Here is a 22,930-nt window from a genome sequence, read left to right as displayed (position 1 = left end):
TCTCTTATTGCGGAGCATGGGCTCTAGGCATGTGGGCTTCAGTAGTTGTGGCTCGCAGGCTCAGTAGTTGTGGCTCACGGGCTGTAGAGCACAGGCTCAGTAGCTGTGGCGCACAGGCTTAGTTGTTCCGCGGCATGTGGGATCTTCCCAGACCAGGGCTCGAACCCGTGTCCCCTGCATTGGCAGGCGGATTCTTAACCACTGTGCCACCAGGGTAGTCCCTAAACTTTTTTTTTTTGGCCACGCCACACGACTTGCAGGATCTTAGCTCCCCGACCAGGGATGGAACTCGCGCCCTCGGCAGTGAAAGCGCGGAATCCTAACCACTGGACCGCCAGGGAAGTCCCCCTTTAAATTTTTTTGATGTGGCTACTGAAATTCTGAATTACGTATGCGGGTTGAATTCTGTTTCTGTTGAAACAGTAGGTCAACACAAGACAAATGTTCACGTACATGGAGAGCAGGAAGCGAACTTTGCATGTGATCAAGGACAGCTGTGGTGCCCAGCTGTCAGGCAGTGTCGTGGGGGATGGAGAAGTGTGTGGAAGTGTGTGAGGTGTGCTCCACAGGCATCTCACTGACATAACCATGTACATCTGGATGAATAGTGTCCTCTGTAAGCTCTCACCTCTGACGCTGCCAGAATTACCCAGAATTTATGTGAAGTTCTTCCTTTGGCAATGTCTGCAGTGCCAGTGGAAGGACGTTTAGAGTATTCTCAGTGGTGCCAACTCTGTGATTATTGGAGCTTTTTTTTTTTTTTTTTGCCACACCGTGTGGCATGTGGCATCTTACTAGTTCCCCGACGAGGGATTGAACCCGTGCCCCTTACATTGGAAGCTCGAAGTCTTAACCACTGGACCACCAGGGAAGTCCCTGTTGGCGCTTTTAAATTGTTGTAAATGAGGGGCTGGGAGAACTAATGAGGTGGGTCCTGTCCACTTCGGTGCCTAAATAACTTTAATAAAATGGTGCGACACTGAGGTGGTTAGCAGTGGACAAGGAAATGGTTCAGGAAAAAATGTTTGTGCGTGCACGCGCCTCCAGGTACATAGATGAAAACAGTGTGGCGGGATGTTGAATGATCACTGAGCCCAAGTGGTATGTGAGTGGCCACCGTTCCAATCTTCCTATTTTTCTGGTGGTTTGAAATTGTCCATGAGAAGAAGTTGGAAAATCAGCCTACCTTAGTGCCTGGTACACAAGAGACACTTAATCAGCCCTGGTCCCCTCCCCCAGACCAGTGTTGTCCATGGTAACAGACAGGCCTGGGTCTGCTGTCCTCTACGGCCCCACTGGGCACTTGTGCCTGGCGCGGCTGAGGAGCTGGCTTTTTAATCTTAAGTAATTTCAGCCAAAATAGCTACGTGTGGCCGCAGGCTGCTGTATTGGATGGTGCAGGTTTAGCGTGAGGGAGGCTCCTGGGGTCTGGTGTGGCAGGGGTGGCAGGCGGTGGGGCGTGTGGAGCAGCACATGTGCCCCTCCCCCAGGAATACATGCGCATGATGGGGCTCAGCAGCTGGCTGCACTGGACCGCATGGTTCCTCCTGTTCTTCCTCTTCCTCCTCATCACCGTCTCCTTCATGACCCTGCTCTTCTGCATCAAGGTGAGTGTGGCTTCAGAAGGGGGTCTCACATGAAAAGCAAGGCGTTGGAGTTGGTGGGAGGGCCAGAGACAGCTGTGGCACCACCAGGGAGACCCCAAGACTCCGCATTTATGGCTTTGGTTGGGGAGTCTGCCCTTTTGGTAGAGAGGACTGGTGTAGCCCTTCTCCCACCCTTACCAGCTCCATTTGGGGCTGGGAAAGTTTGAGACTCTTCCTGGTTTTGTCTCCCCTACCCTGCCCCGACCTGCCCCCACCTGCCAACGGGATGGCTGCACAGGTGAAGAAGAATGTGGCAGTGCTCGCGCACAGTGACCCCTCGCTGGTGCTAGTCTTTCTGGCCTGCTTTGCTATCTCCTCCATCTCCTTCAGTTTCATGGTCAGCACTTTCTTCAGCAAAGGTGAGTTGTCCTGCCTCTGAGAGTGGAGGTCTGTGGGTGATACACACCTCAGAAGACCGGCAGTTTCTCTTGGGATGAGTAAGGTCAAGGGGTCCAAGGGCATCTGAGCAGAAATAACCCGGAGACTGAGGTTTTCTTTACTCTGTGCCTTCCTTTGGATTCAGTTTTTTGGGTGTCAAAGTACATCCCTGAACAGTCCTTTCAGTGAAGCTCAGTGAGTGGTTAATTCTCATTGACTTTGTGTATCTGAAGATGTCTCTGTTTTGCCCTCACTCCTGAATACTGTCTTAGCTGCGTATAAAATTCTCCTTGGCGCTTTGATAACATTACCTTATTGCCACCGGATTTCCATTATTGCTGGGAAGAAGTCAGCTGACAGTCTAGGTCTGATTTTTCTGTATGGATGTTTGGATCTGAGGACTCAAGTCTTTTCAGTTCTGCATTTCTGTTCGTCATCAATCAGACTTTGCTCCCTGTTAATCCCCCTTCTCTTCTATTAGACCTAAGTTGAAGCCTCTCAGTCTGTCCTTCATGTCTCGTAACTTTTTTTTTATTAATGTGGTAAAATACATATGACATAAATTTACCACCTTAACCATTTAAGTGTAAAGTTCAGTGACATTAAGTACATTCACATTGTCATGCAACTGTCACCAACATCCATCCCCAGAAATCTTTTCATCTTGCAAAACTGAATCTCTGCCCCCATTAAACACTAACTCCCTACCCCGTTCCCACAACCCTGGAAACCACCATTACACTTTCTGTCTCTATGAATTTGACTACTCGGGACCTCGCGTAAGTGGAAATCATGGAGCGTTTGTCTTTCTGTGACTGGCTTACTTCATTTAGCATAATGTCTTCAAGGTTTATCCCTGTTGCAGCTTGTGTCAGAGTTTCCTTCCTTTGTAAGGCTGAGTAATATTTCATCATATGTATAGACCACATTTTGCATATCCATTCATTCATCAATGGATATTTGGGTTGCTTCCACGTTTGTGGCTATTGTGAATAATGGTGCTATGCACATGGGTGTACAAAGATCTCTTTGAGACCCTGCTTTCAGTTCATTTGAGTGTATACCCAGAGGCAGAACCACTGGATTGTATAGTAATTCTATTTTTAATTTTTTGAGGAACTGCCATACTGTTTCTACAGCAGCTGAACCGTTTTATATTCCCACCAACAGTGCAAAAGTGTTTCAATCTCTCCACATCCTCACCAATACTTGTTATATTTGCTTTTTTTTATAGTAGACCCCTCTTGGGTGTAAGTATATCTCTCAGTCTGTTCTTTATGTCTCTTAACTACTTTTTCATACCTTAAAAAAAATCTCTTTGTGCTGAGCTCTATATGAATTCCTTAGAGTTGTCTTCTAATTCCCTAATTCTCTCTTTGACTGTGTATGTTCTAGACTGTGTCTCATCTTTGAGATTTTATTTCTATGACTATATTTATCCTTTACCAACTATCCAGTTGATTGTTGTACATATCCACTTATTCTTGTTTCTTCATCCATTTTTGTGGGGAAAAATCCTCCTTTTATCAATGGAAGCATTTCTTCATTTCCTCCTTAAGTCCTTGATATTCTTGTTTTGAAGTCTATCTCTTTCCTACTCAAACATACTCCTTTGGAGAGCTTTAAACATGGGGATAATTCCCAGATTCAGACTCATGCCCAGCAACTCCCATTAGATGTTTAACATGTGTCTCAGTCAGACGTGTCCTGAACTACTGATGGTGTCCTCAAAACCCCATTTCCCCATCTCTACCATGTGCTCACACTAAAAACCTGGGAATGCCCTCGACTCCTCTTCCTCTAGCATCCTGCCCCAGTCCAGTCAAATCCTGTCCACTGTACCACAAGGTACCCCTGAACTCCAGCCATCTCCCACCTCCCCCACAGCCCTGCCCTGGCCCAAGCCACTGTCATCTCCAGCCTGGTTGACAGCGGTAGCCCCATAACTGGCCTTCCTGGTTCTGCCCCTGCCCCTCTTCAGTTTCTGCCCAGGTCAGAGGTTCTCCAGTGTGGTCCACGGGCTCCTGGGACCTTTAGAGGTTCACAAAATCAGAACTTTTTGTGATAATATCAGAATGTCATTTGCCTTTTCTACCATGTTGACATGTGCACTGATGGTGCAAAAGCAAAAGTGGTAAAACTGCCGGCCCTGAGCACGATCAAGACAGGCTCCAAACTGCACTTGACAGTGGCGTGTTCTTCACACCACACACTCTCGTAAACAAACAAACAAAAATGCCAGTTTCACTCAAAAATGTCCTTGACGGAACAGTAAAAAATGTTAATTTTGTTAACCTTTGACTCTCAAGTATACTTTTCTAATATTCTGCATGACTGAATGAGATGTCCACAGAAAGTGCTTCCTGAGTATTGTAGTATAATGATTCTCTTGAGGAACAGCATGTGTGCAGGTGTTCGAGTTGTCAGCTGAACTAGCCACTTTTTTCACAGAACACCATTTTTGCTTGAAGCAATGACCATCACACTGTCATTCACTTGCTGGTATTTGGTAAGCATTTTCTCAAGTGTGAGCTGCCTTTTTGAGGAAAACAACTGACAATATCTGATGTCAATTACAAAATTCAGGCTTTCAGGCAACAAAAATAGAATTTTGCAAACTTTAATCTACCACCATGAGCTTTACAGCCTCCCAGTACTTACTTACTTTTTTATGAAATTAGTGATAATATTACCCAGTGTGATTTTTTTATGTGGTGTAATAAAATGTGTCAACATTTGGAAGATGTTCTTTGCCCAACGAGCAATATTTTCCAAATGGCCGTGCATCATGTTACAAAATCATGCAAGAATAGTAAATAACCCATTCCAGGTACAAGATGGACCAATAGATTTTCACATAACAGAGTATAAAAAGTTCATTGTTCAGGTTGATTCCACGTGGCACCTCACCTTTAAGAAACCACCCCTTGTTAAGTGGTGGTGTGGTAGCAAAGAATATCCAAAATACCTAAAAAGGCTATTAAAATTCCTGTCCCTTTTCCAACTGCTGATCTCTGTGAAGCTCATTTTCTTCATTCACTTCACCTAAAACAAGGCAATACATCAGAGTGAATGCAGAAGCAGATATGAGAATCCAGCTGTAATTGGTTAAATCTTTACAGAGGTTTGCAAGAATGTTTCACAAGGCTACTCTTCCCACTAAATTGTGGGAAATACAGGTGTTGTTCATAAAAATACTTATGTTAACTTGTAATGGGTTTATTATTGTTATTCTTAAATATCTTAACATTTTCTTAGTATTCATCTCTGACACAGTGGAATGTTGACATATATATAATGTTTGTATCCCACATAAACAAAGTTCTTTGACATCCTCAACAACTGTTTACAGCTAAAGGAGTCTTAAGACCAAAGGGTGTAAGGGCACTGCGTCGACTGAAGCCATGCTGTCTCCCCACACCTCCACCACCCCATCCTTACCTCCTTCAGGTCTTTTCCACATTCACCTCCTCATCAAAGCCTTCCTTGGCCGCCTGGTTATAGTTGCAACCCTCAGCCTAGGGAGTGTCTTGTCCCAGGTCTGTGGCTTGTTGCTCTTCACAGGGCTGTACCCACCCAGCACCATCTGCTTTACTTACCTTCTTGTCTACTGGCTGTATCCACACTGGATCCTAAGCTCCCCGAGTGGAGGGCTTTGTCTGTTCTGTTTCCTGGTGCCTGGAACAGGGCCTGGCACAGAGCAGGTGCCCAGCGAGTATCTGTGGGATGCACGAGTGAACAAGATGGGGCAGGACCAGGCGGGGGATCACATGCTCCGTGTTAGTCATGTCAGGTGTGCGATGCCCAGATAGCTGGAGGTAGGTCTGCAGGAGAGGGTGGAGAAATCCCCTTGGGGTTCCTGGGGTGGGCACAGGCACGCCAACAAGGGCAGAGGCTGAGAGCCGAGCATGGAGTGCCCCCCCCCAGCACTGAGGCTTGTGTCCCCGTGTCCCCGGCTCCTGCCAGGCTGGGGTTGGGCAGCTCGCCCAAGAGAGGCGTCCTTTGTGCCACGGATGGAGCCCATCAGTGCAGATGCCCTCGCCTGGTTCTGGCACACTTGTCTTCCTCTCTCCGCCCATAGCCAATGTGGCAGCAGCCATCGGGGGCTTCCTCTACTTCTTCACGTACATCCCTTACTTCTTCGTTGCCCCTCGATACAACTGGATGACGCTTAGCCAGAAGCTGTTCTCCTGCCTCCTGTCCAATGTTGCCATGGCAATGGGAGCCCAGCTCATAGGAAAATTTGAAGCAAAAGGTGAGTATTTTCCTTTACACGGGCTGTCCTTGCTGATTCAGTTACCCCAGAGGGTCTAAGCAGAGGGGACTCCAGACTCAAGACTCTCGCTCCAGCGATAATCAGACACATCAGCACAGCTAAACGAACAGTGCATTTGGAAGGCAGGTCCTCGGCGAGGGGGAGGCTCACGCCCAGGGCAGACGGGGAGGAGTGACCAGAGCCACAGGAGAGGTAGGTCAGAGACACGTGGTTCACAGGACAGAGAGTTGAGGTGTCCAATGCAATGTTGGCCACCACCTGGCCATTGCGGTCCCGGCTCTGAGCACCCCTCGAAGCCCTGCCTGGAACTGGCCGTTACTTCAGGAAAACGCTGGCCGTGAGCGTCTGCATCTGCCAATGGTGGGATTCAAGTTGGTCGCCTCTGAGTCTCTGCCTGCCTCTCGAGGCTTTAGGATTCCTAGGCCAGAGGTCTCAGTCTGCAGGGTTCGAAGGGTTCCCAGCTCTTGGTGAACTTGTAGAACTAGCATCTCCCCTCCTCCTGTTTCCCTGATACCTCCTGCAGTAATTGGTGATGACGGCAGGAAGGCCTGAGAGAGGAACAAGTCACAGACCAGGACATTGCTTTCTTGAGTTTTGTGAAATTTCCTGATTTTTAAAATGTCATGGGTGTCAAATAAACACCTCTAGGGCTGACGTTGGCCTGTGGGCTCCCATTTTGCAAACCCTGCAGGAGATGCTCAGATTTCACATGGTAGAGTCAAGGCTGCTCCTCTAAAGGGTTGAGAGGACGCCTAGTTTAACCCTTAACCCCACATCTAGTGGGAAATCTCCAGAGATGGAGTGCTCACCTCTTAGGAGAAGGCCCCGTTCATTTCTGGATCACTCAGACCACCTCACAGAAGGGCCTTGAAGAGGCAAGTGGACCCAGACCTGGCCCTGCCTCTGTCTCACTTGCCTTGGTTCCAAGCGGAGACAGAAGGGACAGGATGAGTTTATGCGTGGCTGGTGTTGTGTCGGTGTCCGTCTCCCGGGAGCTCCTGGTGTTGCTCTGGCTCTGCTAGCAGGAGGTGAAATACAACCTCGCTTCTGAGTGACTGACCTGAGTGCATTTTGAGATGGTTTCACCCCGCCCCACCCAGATGTTCTCTATCAGGCTGAATGCTCTGGTTTCTTCCAGTCATGCAATGCCTAGTTGTAGCTTCCTAGTTGTGGGTCTAAGGAGGGAGGGAGGTGGGTGGCCACGGGAACCTTTAGTGTGGCTTTATCCTTAATTAGAATATTTTTCTTCAGTTGGCAAAAGTCCTATGACATTGGTGCTTTTAAATATACATGGTTCTCCATGTTCAGTAGTGTGTGATAAAATGTAGATTTTTTTTTTTTTTTTTTTTTTTGCGGTACGCGGGCCTCTCACTGCTGCGGCCTCTCCCGTTGCGGAGCACAGGCTCCGGACGCGCAGGCCCAGCGACCATGGCTCACGGGCCGAGCCGCTCCGCGGCACGCGGGATCCTCGCGGACCAGGGCACGAACCCGCGTCCCCCGCATCGGCAGGCGGACTCCCAACCACTGCGCCACCAGGGAAGCCCTAAAATGTAGATTTTTTAAAGGCATAGTCCCTTCCAGGGTTCAAATGCTTTTTAAAAAGCCATTTATAAAGAGGAGTCTAACTACATGGCACCTCTTGGTTTTCAAAATTCTATACTGAATTTTCTTCTTTTTTTTAAAAATTTTCTCCTGTTTTTTATTTTTATTTTTTTGGCTGTGTTGGGTCTTTGTTGCTGCACGCGGGCTTTCTTTAGTTGTGGCGAGCAGGGCCTACTCTTTGTTGCGGAGCACAGGCTCTAGGCCTGTGGGCTTCAGTAGTGGCATGCAGGCTCTAGAGTGCAGGCTTAGTAGTTGTGGCACATGGGCTTCGTTGCTCCACGGTGTGTGAGATCTTCCCGGACCAGGGATCAAACCCGTGTCCCCTGCATTGGCAAGCAGATTCTTAACCATTGCACCACCAGGGAAGTCCCTGAATTTTCTTAAAATAGACAAACTTCTAGTTGTTTGAAAGTGAACAGTGACCAAGGCTGGAGAGCAGCCATTTCCATCACGGGCTCTCGAGCCAACCCAGGTGGTCCAGCCTCACAGAATCCCCAAGCATCATTTGGACTGTGATGTTGCAAACCAGAGAGAGGACAGAACACCACGAGCACCACTAAACAGAGCTTTATTTATGCCGGGAGTGTTTCCTTTTTTTTGAAAAGACTTATATTAAATGCAGCCTCTTCCAGTGTTGGCCTTACCCAGATCACATATGTGTACGTGTGTATGTGTATGTACACGTGTATGTGCATCCGTGTGTATGTACAAGTATGTTATGTAGATGGATATGTGTTTATGTGTGTATATGTCATAAATCAAACATGAGCCCCTCTCGTCAGTTCACAAGCTTTTGTTAGTTCTATGATACCGATTTGGTGACTTGCTCTTGTCTAAAGGCCTGAAGAAAGTTGTCAGGTTTGCTGTAGGCAGGGAAGCGTCACACTGACTTTGCACTGCTGCGCACACGTGTACATTGGTGACCACGGGTCCGCTTCAGGCCTGTTTCCTGGCATGTCTTCCAGGCACAGGTGTCCAGTGGCGAGACCTCCTGAGTCCTGTCAACGTGGACGACGACTTCTCCTTTGGGCAAGTGCTCGGCATGCTATTGCTGGACTCCGTCCTCTACAGCCTGGTGACCTGGTATGTGGAGGCCATCTTCCCAGGCCAGTTCGGTGTGCCCCAGCCCTGGTATTTCTTCATCCTGGTAAGTTCTGACAGCCACCTCTGTGGGGGTAGGGGTGGGCCCAGCACCCACCCCAGGCACCTCTAGTCCCTGACATGCAATGCATGCCCTGTGCGCTGTCATGAGCCATGTGTCCTAGGGACCCCGAGACCCCCACGCCCGAGGTTATCCCTGCGCTCCAAGGTCTGAGAGGAGGAGCTGGCGCTGGCTGGCCTGCCACAGGGCCAGTACACAGCCCCCTCCCAGCCGTCTTTCTCAAAAAACATCTTGTTGGGTTTTCTGCCTACAAAGTAATAGAGCTTTGTGTAAGAACGATCACGTGCTGGAGTGCACACACACTCCCACCACCCAGAGATGAACATCGCTGACACTTTGAGGTGTAGCTCTTCAGATGATTTTCTATGCATGTGCAGCTATAACATATGTACGCTTGTTTTTAGATGGGGGGATTATATTGTAAAAATGCTTGAAACTTGCTTTTTTTTTTTTAACATAACAGTACAGCTTAGATATCTTAAGTACATATACATGTGGTCTATTTACAAATATGTTTTTAGATTTTTATCTACATATGTTTATAAATTTTTAAATTTTATGTATAAATATATTTCTATTTAAACATATGTGATTTTATCAACCAACTTCACTTTTTAATGACTACCCAGTATTCCATGGATGTACCACTGTATCGTTAACTTAATTCCCTGTTGGTGAGCTAGGTTAGCCAGGTGCCACTTCATCGTTCGTTCTTTGATTCAACAAATATTTATCAAGCATCCATTTACTGTATTTCATCAAATCTAAGATGGCCCTTGGGGAATTCTGTGGCGGTCCAGTGGTTATGTTAGGACTTGGGCTTTCACTGCCAGGGTAGGGTTCAGATCCCTGATCAGGTAACTAAGATCCCACAAGCTGTGTGGTGCAGCCAAATAAATAAAAATAAAATAAAGCTATAAATACATTTAAAAAAAATCTAAGATGACCCTGATTCTTAGAGGCACCGTTACTTCATCACTAAGAAAGAAAGATACTGACAGTTAAAACTATGGCATTTCTGTGATTTGTAAGACACATTCTGATTTCAGTCACTTAAAACTTGAGACATGTGTCCCCTAAAACCAACAGACTGTGATATGAGGAACCACCCCAGGCTGTGGGGTATGTGGGGGCTAGAGCTGTGTGTGAGATGTTCTCCCCCCGCAGGGCTTCCCTCCGGGGTGTGGGCATTTTTCCAGGGCCCTGTGCTCACCGCTCTTGTGACCCTGCCCAGCCACTGTGCCATCAGTGTGCCACCCTCAAGTGACACCTGCACTGCTGGGGCCAGACTGTAGAAGGGGAGGCCTCCTCCCAGCAGAGGGAGGCTGGCCCTTGGGCTTCTCCTGCTTATTTCACGAGCGCCTGCGTGGCTGAGTGAGGATGCAGCTGGGGGCTCGCCCCACATGGCTCTGGGCTGGACTTAATGACCTGTTTTTTGTATTAAATTCCATTGTTAACTTTCCCTGTATCACCTCTGAGTTGACGTGCATAGTAAGCCCCTTCAGCGGAATAGGAAACAGTCTCAGAGCTTCCCAGGGCAGCTGGGTGCAGAACTGCGCTGGGTCTCACCCCAACTCTGAACTCTAAGCAGCGTCTTCCCTGCAGGGGAGTCTAAGGGCGGCTACTGTCTGCTCTAGCTTGTCAGTTGGTTGTCGCAAACAAAATGAACTGACGTGAATTGGCTGTTTGAGAGCTTCTGATTTCCATCCTAGCCCTCATATTGGTGCGGACACCCGAGGACAGTTCTAGGGAAAGAGGAGGAAGACGATGATCCTGAGAAAGTGCTTAGGACCGAGTACTTTGAAGCTGAGCCAGAGGACCTGGTAGCCGGGATCAAGATCAAGCATGTGTCCAAGGTGCCATACCTATGGGGATGGGGACCGCAGGGTCATGGGGCGGAGACCATCCTCTGGGCCTTGTTTCTCCTGGATTCCTGTGGCTGCCCTCTGACCGGCTCTCCTGGGCACCAGCCATCCCTCAGGCTGTCCCCCCAGGGCCCAGTGTGGAGGCTCAGGGTCAAGTCAGCAACCTGTGCTGCCCCACTTAACCTCTGACCAGCTTTGCAGTGGATGCTCTCTGAGCTCGCCATATATGATGCCTGGGCGTCATGGGCCTTCTAGTCCTGCTGAGACACCAAAACACCTGGATGCTGTGGACCTGGGGTGGGGCGGAGAGCAGCAGGAAGCAGCGGGGCCTCCTCTCAGTCCTCTTCCTGCCTCTCTGTGCGCTGGTTGGTGGTACTGGGCGTGGTCTCCTCCCCAGACGCTTGGATGGGTATTCCAGAGGGGAGTAGAAGGGGCCCTTTGCAGTGAGGGGCTCCTGAAGTCTGGGGCCACCCTCTGCCTTTCCTGCAGGTGTTCAGAGTGGGGAACAAGGGCAAGGCAGCTGTCAGAGACCTGAACCTGAACCTGTATGAAGGCCAGATCACTGTTCTGCTGGGCCACAACGGCGCGGGGAAGACTACCACCCTCTCCATGCTCACTGGTGAGGGGCCCAGCCTTCATGCCCTACCCTGACCTCCAGGCCCTTCCTTCAAGGCCACCTCAGGCTGCCCCGGCCTTGTGCCCTCAGGTGGCTCTTGTCCTCCCGCTGCTGTGCTGATAGCTAGTGGAGCCCCAGGGGCTCTGGGAACAGGGTGGGAGCCTCTCAGGCCACACAGAGGCGGCCCCACCCACGCTGATTTAGTCCCGAGCCCACTCTCCTAGAAAGTCGTCCTGAATGAGCCAGCCCAGCCCTAACGGTCGTCCTGTCCTCCCTGAGAACAGGCTCGAGTAGGACCTGGGCTCGGAGAGCGTGGGGGATGCGCCTCTCTCATTCCTTACAAGCCACACATCCTGGCAGTGGGCATCCCCCACCCTCCTCTGTCTCCGGAGACCCACACGGCAGGGTGCACACCGTGTGAACCAGGGAAGCTCAGCACTCCTCGTGCTACTGGAGGATGTTCGCGCTGAACTTGAGCCCCGGGGTCTTCTGCTCGGCCCTAGGTCTCTTTCCCCCGACCAGTGGACGGGCATATATCAGTGGGTATGAAATCTCCCAAGATATGGCTCAGATCCGGAAGAGCTTGGGCCTGTGCCCGCAGCATGACGTCTTGTTTGACAACCTGACTGTCGCAGAACACCTGTATTTCTATGCTCAGGTGAGCTGGCAGGTGACAGGATTCATGGGTCGTCGTGGTTATTCCATCACCTACATGCTCGGGTCCCCAGGGCAGCCATGTGAGCCCTTAGCCTCCCAGCAAACTGAACCTGCTCCGAGGAGGCGTTCGTGAATTGTGGGGTGGGTGGGTGTCAGGACACGAGATCCAGCCTGGGGAGGGACGGAGACAGCACCATTCCAGTGCCAGCTGGACGGGCTGGCCTCCCATCAGAAGCCGCTGCCAGATCTCTGTCCCCTCCTGTGTCAGCTGAAAGGCTTGTCGCGCCAGAAGTGCCCTGAAGAAGTCAAACGCATGCTGCACATCCTCAGTCTGGAGGACAAGGGGGACTCCCGGAGCAGGTTCCTGAGCGGGGGGATGAGGCGCAAGCTCTCCATCGGCATTGCCCTCATCGCAGGCTCCAAGGTAGGGGCGGCGGGGCCTGCAGCACAGCAGCCTGGGCCTAGGACGTGGCTCTGCCGTCATCACAAGCCCTTTCCTCTGCCCTCCAGGTGCTGATGCTGGACGAGCCCACCTCAGGCATGGACGCCATCTCCAGGAGGGCCATCTGGGACCTTCTTCAGCAGCACAAAAGTGACCACACCATCCTGCTGACCACCCACTTCATGGATGAGGCCGACCTGCTGGGGGACCGCATCGCCATCATGGCCAAGGGGGAGCTGCAGTGCTGCGGGTCATCTCTGTTCCTGAAGCAGAAATATGGTGAGCGGCCACAGGCAAGCAACGGGGCAGGCAGCCGAAACTCCATTCTGTGTGGGGTCAGCGTTGCTGGCCCAGTGTGCTGGAGAAAGTATCCACTGGTAACGTTCCCGAAGGACCCCTGAGATCAAGCAGAGAGAGGCCTTCTCTAGACATCCTGTTCTGCTACCTGTGGGTAGAGACCTGAGGCCCCAGGCAGAGGGGCCTGGGAGAATGAAGAAGGAATGAAGCAGGTAGTCTTGATTTGGAGCATCATTCAGCTTTGAGCAGTGGACTAGCAGTCAAGTGCCAGGGCCACCAAGAGCAGGGGTGCCGTTGCAGAGACCAAGCCCGCTCTCCAGCCTTGCAGCTCCCAAACAAGTGAGGGGCCCACGGCACTGTCTAGGGCTGGTGGGCAGCGCGTGGAGTCAGCCCCATCTTTGCTGTATGAGCATGGCTTCCCATCTCAAGGACAACTCATGGTCTAACATGGTCCTGGCATGCCAGGTCACATCCATGTCCCGCCAGCAGAAGGAGCCAATACAGAAGACCAGCACCCCACCCCCAGGACACCCCAGGATTTGCACCCCTCATATCTGCAGCTTCCTCTGACCAGCACACAGCCCTGAAAGCAGAAGGTGACCTAGTATGGTCACCATCAGGCTGGGGGGAGGCTGTAAGAGAGTGGCCTTTGCCCTTAGGTTCTGCTACTGAGAAAGCAGGGAGAAGGGGTTTTGGGGACAATTTGTACCCCAGTATCTGAGACTTGACATCTGAAGTCCAGCTCTGGTTTCACCTCCTTATCATGCTCAGCAACCCAGGTCCTCCAGCATCTCTCCCCAGCGGGTGGAGGTGGGGTGGTGAGACCCTCAGGGCAGTATTGAGGTGCCCTGAGATGCATCAATTCCAGTTCACTTGCCGCAGCTCTGCAGCCCCTTTCCCAGGAGCCTGACCTGCAGGAGCCCGGGGCCCTGGGTGGGCCAGGAGGAGAGTGGGATGCAGCCTCACTGGGCTCCTGGGTGTACCAGGCGCAGGCTACCACATGACGCTGGTGAAGGAGCCTCACTGCAACCTCGAGGGCATCTCCCGGCTGGTCCACCACCATGTCCCCAACGCCACCCTGGAGAGCAGTGCCGGAGCAGAGCTGTCGTTCATTCTTCCCAAGGAGAGCACACACAGGTACATACATGTCCCAGAGAGCACGGACAGGTACACATCCTAGAGAGACCAAGCACAGGCACGTGTGTGTCCCAGAGCACTCACAGGTACAGATCTGAGAAGGAGGTTCTGGGGGCCTTAAGGGCTCCGTGTGTAGAGTCACCCGCCCTGCACCTGTGTGGCTTGGCCAGGGGCACCTCTTAGTTCCTGGGCCTGTGATGGTCGGTATCCAGTGAATCTGCTTGCTGGGCCCAGGGTGCCAGGCCTCCCTGTGCATCAGGGCTGTACCCGAGAGGGAGAAGAGTGGCTCATCACAGGGTACTCAGTGCCCTGGTGCCATCCACACTCGGCACGAGGCTCACTCCTCACACTGCAGCCACTCAGGGTTAGTGTGCAGCTGTGAACTCGTGTGTCTTCTTGGTCTCAGAATCTGAGTCATGAACACAGACCTCATAAACAGAGCAGACTCCCGGTGTGGGGAGGTAAAAAACAAACTCTTTAAGTCACATTCAGAAACTTCGGAATAGAAGACTTAAAAGTACATTAATCTTGCTGCAATCTGGATTGAGAAATGTTGTTTTAATCACGACAGTGTTCTCTGACTCATTTTTTTTTTAATTAATTAATTTATTTATTTTTGGCTGTGTTGGGTCTTTGTTGTGCGCGGGCTTTCTCTAGTTGCAGTTAGCAAGGGATATTCTTAGTTGCGGTGCACGGGCTTCTCATTGCAGCGGCTTCTCTTCTTGCGGGGCATGGGCTCTAGGCATGCGGGCTTCAGTAGTTGTGGCTTGCAGGCTCAGTAGTTGTGGTTCGCGGGCTCTAGAGAGCAGGCCCAGTAGTTGTGGTGCACAAGCTTAGTTGCTCTGTGGCATGTGGGATCCTCCTGGACCAGGGCTCGAACCCAGTCCCCTGCATTGGCAGGCAGATTTTTTTTTTTTTTTTTGGCTGTGTTGGGTCTTTGTTCCTATGTGCGGGCTTTCTCTAGTTGCGGTGAGCTGGGGCTACTCTTCGTTGCGGTGCATGGGCTTCTCATTGCGGTGACTTCTCTTCTTGTGGAGCATGGGCTCTAGGCGCATGGGCTTCAGTAGTTGTAGCTTGCGGGCTCTAGAGCACAGGCTCAGTAGTTACGGTGCATGGGCTTAGTTGCTCCGCGGCATGTGGGATCTTCCCAGACCAGGGCTCGAACCTGTGTCTCCTGCATTGGCAGGCAGATTCTTAACCACTGAGCCACCAGGGAAGCCCAGCAGACGGATTCTTAACCACTGCTACACCAGGGGAGTCCTCTCTGACTTAGATATAGTATAATTTGTTTTACACCTACTCTGTTATCACACACACACAAATGTGCTAATGCACATCCTTTTAGAAAAATCTTTGTCAACATCTCCAATGACCCCTTAGAATAGATTCCCAATAGTGGGGTAAATTTTACCAGATTCACTTCTGGAAAGGTGATGTGTTTGACTTCCCCAGCAGCAGCATGGGGAGTGTCCATTTACTCCACAGTTGCCAACTTTGAGTAAAATTTCTTATTAATATTTGTGTATCTAATGGGTGAAAGTGGCACACACACACGTAATTGGCATTTTGTATTTCTTCCATTCCTGCTGGCGGGAGGTTGACCGCTTCCCATGCTTATTGGGCTATAAGCGTCGCTTCTTCTGCGTGTTGCATGTTCACGGCTTATGTATTAACATCAACCATTTGTGTCACAACATTTTCTGATTTGTTGCTGCCTTTTAATTTTGTGGGATTTTTTTCCCCCTGCAGATGGGATTAATGGGTTATATCTTTTCCTTTGTTATTTCTTCTTAGAAAGTACTTTCCTACCCAATAAGTAAAAGAATATTCATCGATTTCTTTTGGTTTGCTTTGTGATTTCATGTAGGTATATAGGTATCGAAGAGTGCCTTATAGGCCAACATACTCAAAAAATGTTATGTGTGGGAATTCCTTGGTGGTCTCGTGGTTAGGATTCAGCACTTTCCCTGCTGTGGCCTGGGTTCAATCCCTGGTCGGGGAACTGAGATCCTGCTAGCTGTGCGGCATGGCCAAAAAAAAAAAAAGATTATTAAAAAAGAAATGTTACATGGGGGGAGAAAGGGTGTGCAGGGGAAGAACAAAGCCTAACTTTTTTTTTTTTTTTGAGAAGGCATCTCAAGGAGCTAACCTTCCTTTGCTCCTCCCCCGTACAGCACAGAGGTGATTATTTAGAAACAAATTATCTAGAAAGTCACTGAGAAGTGACTCATCACTCGGTCTTTTTCTTCAGGTTTGAAAGTCTTTTTGCTAAACTGGAGAAGAAGCAGAAGGAGCTGGGCATCGCCAGCTTCGGGGCCTCTGTCACCACCATGGAGGAAGTCTTCCTGCGGTAAGTAAACGTGCGTCTGCATCTGTCTAGGGCTCAGCCTTGATGATTTTTCTGAAGTGTGATAATAAAGCAATCCCCTTGATAGTCATCTGGAACACCCATCTGAGGTGGACCTACAGCCCGGGGGGGTGGGCAGCAGGGCAGTGGGCCGGCTGTCAGGACCCGAGTTCACATCACAGCCCTATATATTAACACTTGCACAGACTCAGCCAGGTTCCTGACACGCGCAGTGACTCAGACAGCAGAGCAGCCGAGCTCTGATCACTGGAAACTCCACTCCCACGTTGTGAGTGTGTTGGCATCTTCCCTGGGGCCCCTCCCGGGAGCACCTCAGCAGCATCAGGCTGGCCAAGCTCCTCTCAGGTCTAGGTAATGATCCCGGAGTGTGTTTCCATCTTTGATGAAGATGTGAAATTTAGCCTTCACCCCTCAGAACTACGGGGTGAGCTCCAGACGGTTAATACATTGGTCAAACATTGCTTGAATGCTTTATTTAGCAGATATAGTGCTAAGAACAAGAAATACAAAAACTGTGAGATAGATGTTTTTCCTTTAGGATCGCATACCCTACAGGAGGCAACAGGATAAGTGAATATAAGTACAGTGCCGTTTGAGTCGGGTGGCTCCCTGGCTTCGGTGCGGCGCCAACACCAGGCTCCACCACAAGGCCTGGCAGCCTTACCACCCACCCGCCCTCCATGCACCCGTCTCTGTCGCACCTGTCCCAGTGTTGCCCCTTCTGGAACACACTCTTCTGCTCCCTGGTCTCAGAGTGACAGTGAGCACCCCGAGCCACGGTGTCCTGTATTGTGACAAGCCCTCCTGGTGCTGCCATCGTGCCTCAAGCCCCATCCTGTCCCTCTGGAAAGCCCGGGTTATAAATGCTGACTTCGATCAGTCTCCCTGGCAGACCAGGAGGCCCTCATGGGCAGGGCCCTGTCTAATTGTCTCTCTCCTGGACTTTGCTTGGCTGCCATAGCTGGTGTCCTGGAGATACTTATCGATGAATGAGTGAATGAACAAATGAAGTCCCAGCTGATGGAGCAGATGGCGCTCTGCTTTAGTGCCCCTGACAGTTGCCCGCCTTTGCTGCCCCTCTCCCTCCCTGAGGAGCTGAGTTGTGACTGGGCCTCCATGTCTCGACCAGGGTCGGTAAGCTGGTGGACACCAGCATGGACATCCAAGCCATCCAGCTCCCTGCCCTGCAGTACCAGCACGAGAGGCGGGCGAGTGACTGGGCCGTGGACAGCCACCTGTGCGGGATGATGGACCCGACTGACGGCGTCGGCACCCTGATTGAGGAGAACACTGCCGTCAGGCTCAACACCGGGGTGAGACTGCGCGACCTCGAGCACTGCATGAGTTAGAGACCGTGGGGGCAGATGTGAGCATAGGGAGGGTCAGCACTCTGGGAAGAGGGCAGATTACAGCTCGTGCTCCCATGGGCTGGCAGGCAGAAGGAAAACCTGGAACATTTTAGTCGAGTACCTGTCGTTTCTCGTTGTTCTAACCTGGCCACTCACAAATAAGGGTGAACACTGCTTATAAGGCTAACAGTACCCCGTGTACCGAGAGCTTAGAGCTTGCTATGTGCCCGGCACCCAGTGAGACAGAGGGCAGCACCGGTCCCATTTTACAGACAGGAAGCTGAGGCCTGGGCCAAGGTCGAATGGGCAGCACATGGCGGAGCTGAGCTCTGGTCCCTGCCGGCCTGACCTGCACTTAGAGGACAGTGAAGGGCTGAGCGTGGGGAATATAGGCAGTGGGGGGAGGTTTGTCCATTTCCTCTGCTGTGAGGTTGGCCAGAGTCCTCTGACCAGGAGCATGGGGAAAGCAGAGGCCTCAGCTCCCCTCTGGGATAGCAGAGGGTCCCTTAACCTCCTTCCATGGTGGAATAGTGCCTGCCCTGCCGCCACAGCTGCTGTGAGACCCCCAGGGCCCATTTGGGACCTATGGGGATGTGTTCTTGTGGGTCTTCCATGTCATCGACTGGGCCCCAGGAGAAGCCCTGGCTCATGTGCAGACCGTGCCTGCTGCTGGAGGGCGGGGTCAGGCACTGGCTCTGTGGTGGAGGTTGTATCACCCTCATCCCCTCTGTCGCAGTTGGCCCTCCACTGCCAGCAGTTCTGGGCCATGTTCCTGAAGAAGGCCGCATACAGCTGGCGGGAGTGGAAGATGGTAACGGCCCAGGTCCTGGTCCCTCTGACATGCATCACCCTGGCCCTCCTGGCCATCAACTACTCCTCCGAGATCTTCGATGACCCCCTCCTGAAGCTGACCTTGGCCGAGTATGGCAGAACCATCGTGCCCTTCTCGGTTCCCGGGACCTCTCGGCTGGATCAGCAGCTGTCAGAGCATTTGAAAGACATGCTGCAGGCTGAGGACCAGGAACCTCGAGAGGTGCTGGGTAAGGGGTGTCCCCAGGCGGCTTGGGGCCCAAGTTGTGCTGTCAGAGCCTGCCTCTCAACCAAGGCATTGTGGACATTTGGGGTGGTTCTTTGCTTAGCAGCATTCCTGGCATCACCCCACTCCAGACATTGCCAGGTGTCCCCTGGGGGAGAAAATCTTTGCCCTGAGTCAAAGGAAGACAAAAGTCCACGTCTCTAGGGCTAAACTATGTCCAGGCAGTCATTTACAGAAGTCAGATTCTTCAGGACCATTTACAAATGAAATGTAAAACCTCAGCAATGTTTACGTTACCTTTTTTTGTTTGAGAGGACGGTCACGATATGCCTTATGTGACATGGTGTTTTCTTACCACATCCTAAAACTGAAACTATCTCGTGTCCCTGGCGGTGGCAGTTGCACACTGCCCTGGCTTTAGAGCAGGCATCGCACTCTAGTTAAATGGAATATGCTTGAAGTTTTTCACGTTTTTCTGCTCCCCTCCCACTTCCTGGCCAGCAGCTTTGAGGTTCAGCACACTGATGGTTCCAAAATCTTGGCAGGAGTCAGGTTCCTCTTTAGGAAAATGTCGACCGTATCAACGGCCTAGAGCAGGCCGGCACTGCCAGGGGCACCCCTGCCAGAAGGAGCTGTTGCAGCCGGGGTCCCTGCTTGGCCTGCCAGCGATCAGGGCCCTGAGTAGCCCTACTGACAGTGGTGGGCACCTTGTTTGTCACCCCCATTCCATCCCATCTTGTTTTCTGGCTGTCACTCAGCCTGGTGTGAAGATTTCAGGGCTGTCATGGTGCATGGTGGCTCCAGGGATTTAGAACAGTACCGTAGATGCCCGGGCCTGAGAGGGTGTGGAAGGCCAGACTGCCTGCTCCCTCATGGAGCGTGGGGACTTTCAGTCCTGAGCACCTTACTGTGGGTGAATTACGCTGCACCTAACGCATCTGACCCTTTTCCTTGTGTGCCAAGAGCCACAGCAAACCTTGCCAGGAGCCTCTATAACTGTCTCCATTAGGATTCACCAACGGGTCCCTGTCCCCTTGCTGACACTGGGGTCCCACAGTGTGGGTGTCATTGCTGTCCCCAGGCGACAGCTGAGTGAGAGGCAAGGCAGGAGCAATGAGTATGTGTGAGATGCTGGTTTCCTGCAGCCGCGTGGCCAGCTCTGGGCTGGGCAGTGTGTGCTCGTGAGCTAGTGGAACTGAATGCCCCCAAGGTCACTCGTGGGTGGGCAGCTGACCCCACCCCCGTCAGAACCCCCACTTGCTCTGTGCCACAGCTAAGGAGCAAAGTGACGGGCCTGGCATGATTAGGATTCTGTTGCTGCCCTTGGGTTGCAGGAGAATGCCAGGCATATGGGCTGCCCAGAACCCAACTGCCTAGAGAATCTGATGTGAAGTGGAGATTCGCTGGAGCTCATTCGTGTGCCAAGAGAACAGCTCCTTCTCCCAGGGCCTTCTCCCTCAGGCCACTCTTTTTAAAAACTCTTTTTTTTTTTTATATATGATTATAAAAGGGTACTTACGGGCTTCCCTGGTGGCGCAGTGGTTGAGAGTCCGCCTGCCGATGCAGGGGACACAGGTTCGTGCCCTGGTCCGGGAAGATCCCACATGCCGTGGAGCGGCTGGGCCCGTGAGCCATGGCCGCTGAGCCTGCGCGTCCGGAGCCTGTGCTCCGCAACTGGAGAGGCCACGACAGTGAGAGGCCTGCGTACAGCAAAAAAAGGAAAAAAAAAAAAAAAAAAAAGGGTACTTATTCCTTCTATGAAAACTGGAAAAACAGAGACATAGAGGGACAGTCCAGTGTAATTGCACCCTTGGAGGTAGCCCCTCACCCACCCCCGTGGTCCTGAGGGCTGGTCCAAGCCCACCTAGGGCCACCCCTCCCTGCACCTGACTGGGAGCTTCGCCCTTCAGGCCGCTCAGAGGTTTCCACAGCTCTGACTTCTGGATCCTCACCTCCTCCTGATCCAGCCTCTTCCTGCCACGTTGACCCTGGCCCAGGTCCGGGCCTGTATCTCTGAGAGGCCCTTCAGTGTGTGTATGTGTGTGAACAGGGGGTTTGTGGGGGAGAAGGAAGAGCCTGCCCTGCCACTCAGCTCCTGTGGCTATGGGGGTGTCCCCCCCGAGGCCTGCAGCCCTAGGTCCTGCTGCTCCCACCACGTGGCCCCATGGTCCGTGGACAGTGTGCGGGTGGAAGGTGATGCATCCTTTCTGCTGTTCCTCCGGCCCTTCAGAGCCCCACAGAGCAGGGCCTCAGAGGGGGACGCAGGACGCTGCTGACTCTGCCATTGCCCACCCCCAGGTGACCTGGAGGAGTTCCTGATTTTCAGGGCCTCGGTGGAGGGGGGCGGCTTTAACGAGCGGTGCCTGGTGGCGGCATCCTTCAGAGACGTGGGCGAGCGCACGGTGGTCACTGCCCTGTTCAACAACCAGGCGTACCACTCACCGGCCACCGCACTGGCCATCGTGGACAACGTTCTGTTCAAGCTGCTGTGCGGCCCTCAGGCCTCCATCATGGTCTCCAACTACCCTCAGCCCCGGAGTGCCCTGCAGGCTGCCAAGGATCAGTTCAACGAGTATGTGCACTGTCCCCCCCCCCACCTCAGGACCCCATCCCCGCATGGTCAGGACCTGGCCTAGCCCAGTCAGGACCCTGCTCCCATCAGGTCGGGACCCCACACCAGGCCTGACCACCTCGGGCACTGCCAGGGACCCCCAAGGGCCATGGCAGTAAAAACAACATTGTTTCTGCCCTCAGGAGTCTCCCAGTTCTTGGCTGGGGACTCCTGCCCCACATCCTTCTCGGCCTTCCACACTCAGCCTTCCCTTGGACAGCAGATAAGCTGGTGAGACCACAGCCCCCATACACCCAGGCCCCACGGGAGACTCCTGAGGATTTGGAGGGCCGTGCCCTCTTCCCAAATCTGCACCCAGCTCTTGCTGGCCACTGCCCCTGGGGGATCCGAGTGTCTGCTCCTGTCCAAGCTGCAGCACGCAGCTGTTGTGTGTGTTGCTGCCCCTCGGTGGCCTCGAGTCAGGGAGCCCATTGGGCATCTCTGTCCTTAGGCCTGTCACACCATCATGTGTGTGGGACTCTCCCTTTTCCTCGTTGCAGAGTCCCCAGACCTCTGGGGACCGTCCAGAGGAAGCCGGAAAAATCAATGAATTTCAGAACAATCATCCCACCTCAGGGCAGTTAATCAGTGGGGGGCGGCTTCATCCCCACTTCCCATTTTAGACTGTGCCCTGGCCCTCTAGTGTCTCCCTTCCCCTCTGCTCCCTCCCGTCCCCACCACGGAAGCAGAGACACAGCGGCGGTCCTCTGTTCTCGCCATGCTGGGGATCAGGCTGAGTTGGGCTTAGTAGGGTGACAGTGGACAAGGAACAGGAGTTTTTGTTTTGTTGTAACAGCTCTAGGAGATATAATCCACCTGCCATACAATTCACCTGTTCACGGTGTACAACTGAATAGTTTCCAGTGTATTCAGAGTCGTGGAGACATCACCACAATATAATTTTATTGAACGTTTTCATTATCCCTGAAAGAAACCCCGGGACCACTGGTAGTCACTCCCCATTCCTCTTTCCTCCAACTCTAAGCAGCCAGGAGTCTGCTTTCTGTCTCCGTGGATTTGTCTGTCCTGGACATTTCATGTAGATGGAATCAGATACCACGTGTGTGGCCTTTCATGACTGGCTTCTTTCACTCTCGAGCCTCATCCACGTTGTGTTAGCACTTCACTCAGTACCTAGCATCCATTTGTCCCAGCACCATTTGTTGAACCTTTCATGGTGTGGGATGTTTTAAGCTACAGAAGAATAATGCTGTCAGCGCTGGTTTCTGGAACATGTTGCTGGCACCTGAGGGTCCTGCCCACTCAAGAGCGGGGAGACGGCCACCACCCTGATGCTGTGCCCGACAGCGGGTCTGACTGGGGCAGCCAGAGAGAGCGAGGTGGAGGTCTCAGATCCATACCTGAGGGTCTGTGGGAGTGGGTGGCACGGGGACAGATTGAAGGCAACTGGGAGAGTGGCACTGCCATCATTGGGGATAGGATGTCCAGAGGAGGAGCTGTTCTCAGGGGGATGGAATTTTCCTGGTG

General features: G+C 52.1%; 1 protein-coding gene across 2 annotated transcripts in view; it reads left to right on the top strand.

Moving 5' to 3' along the window:
• Nucleotides 1–22,930, top strand: part of ABCA3 (ATP binding cassette subfamily A member 3) — a 45,198-nt gene that overhangs the window by 14,579 nt on the left and 7,689 nt on the right. For both annotated transcript variants that reach the window (XM_060031554.1, XM_060031553.1), the window contains exons 7-20: nt 1,491–1,607; nt 1,885–2,005; nt 6,106–6,279; nt 8,868–9,049; nt 10,777–10,920; nt 11,419–11,548; nt 12,049–12,203; nt 12,471–12,626; nt 12,713–12,923; nt 13,928–14,078; nt 16,330–16,428; nt 17,576–17,759; nt 18,532–18,835; nt 21,130–21,403. In XM_060031554.1, the coding sequence (XP_059887537.1) occupies nt 1,491–1,607; nt 1,885–2,005; nt 6,106–6,279; nt 8,868–9,049; nt 10,777–10,920; nt 11,419–11,548; nt 12,049–12,203; nt 12,471–12,626; nt 12,713–12,923; nt 13,928–14,078; nt 16,330–16,428; nt 17,576–17,759; nt 18,532–18,835; nt 21,130–21,403 (2,402 nt within the window). The remainder of the gene's footprint in view (nt 1–1,490; nt 1,608–1,884; nt 2,006–6,105; nt 6,280–8,867; nt 9,050–10,776; nt 10,921–11,418; nt 11,549–12,048; nt 12,204–12,470; nt 12,627–12,712; nt 12,924–13,927; nt 14,079–16,329; nt 16,429–17,575; nt 17,760–18,531; nt 18,836–21,129; nt 21,404–22,930) is intronic.

This window comes from Delphinus delphis, chromosome 15, assembly GCF_949987515.2.
Source record: "Delphinus delphis chromosome 15, mDelDel1.2, whole genome shotgun sequence".
In the NCBI taxonomy this organism is placed as follows: Eukaryota; Metazoa; Chordata; class Mammalia; order Artiodactyla; family Delphinidae; genus Delphinus; species Delphinus delphis.
This window is presented reverse-complemented; position numbering and strand designations above follow the sequence as displayed.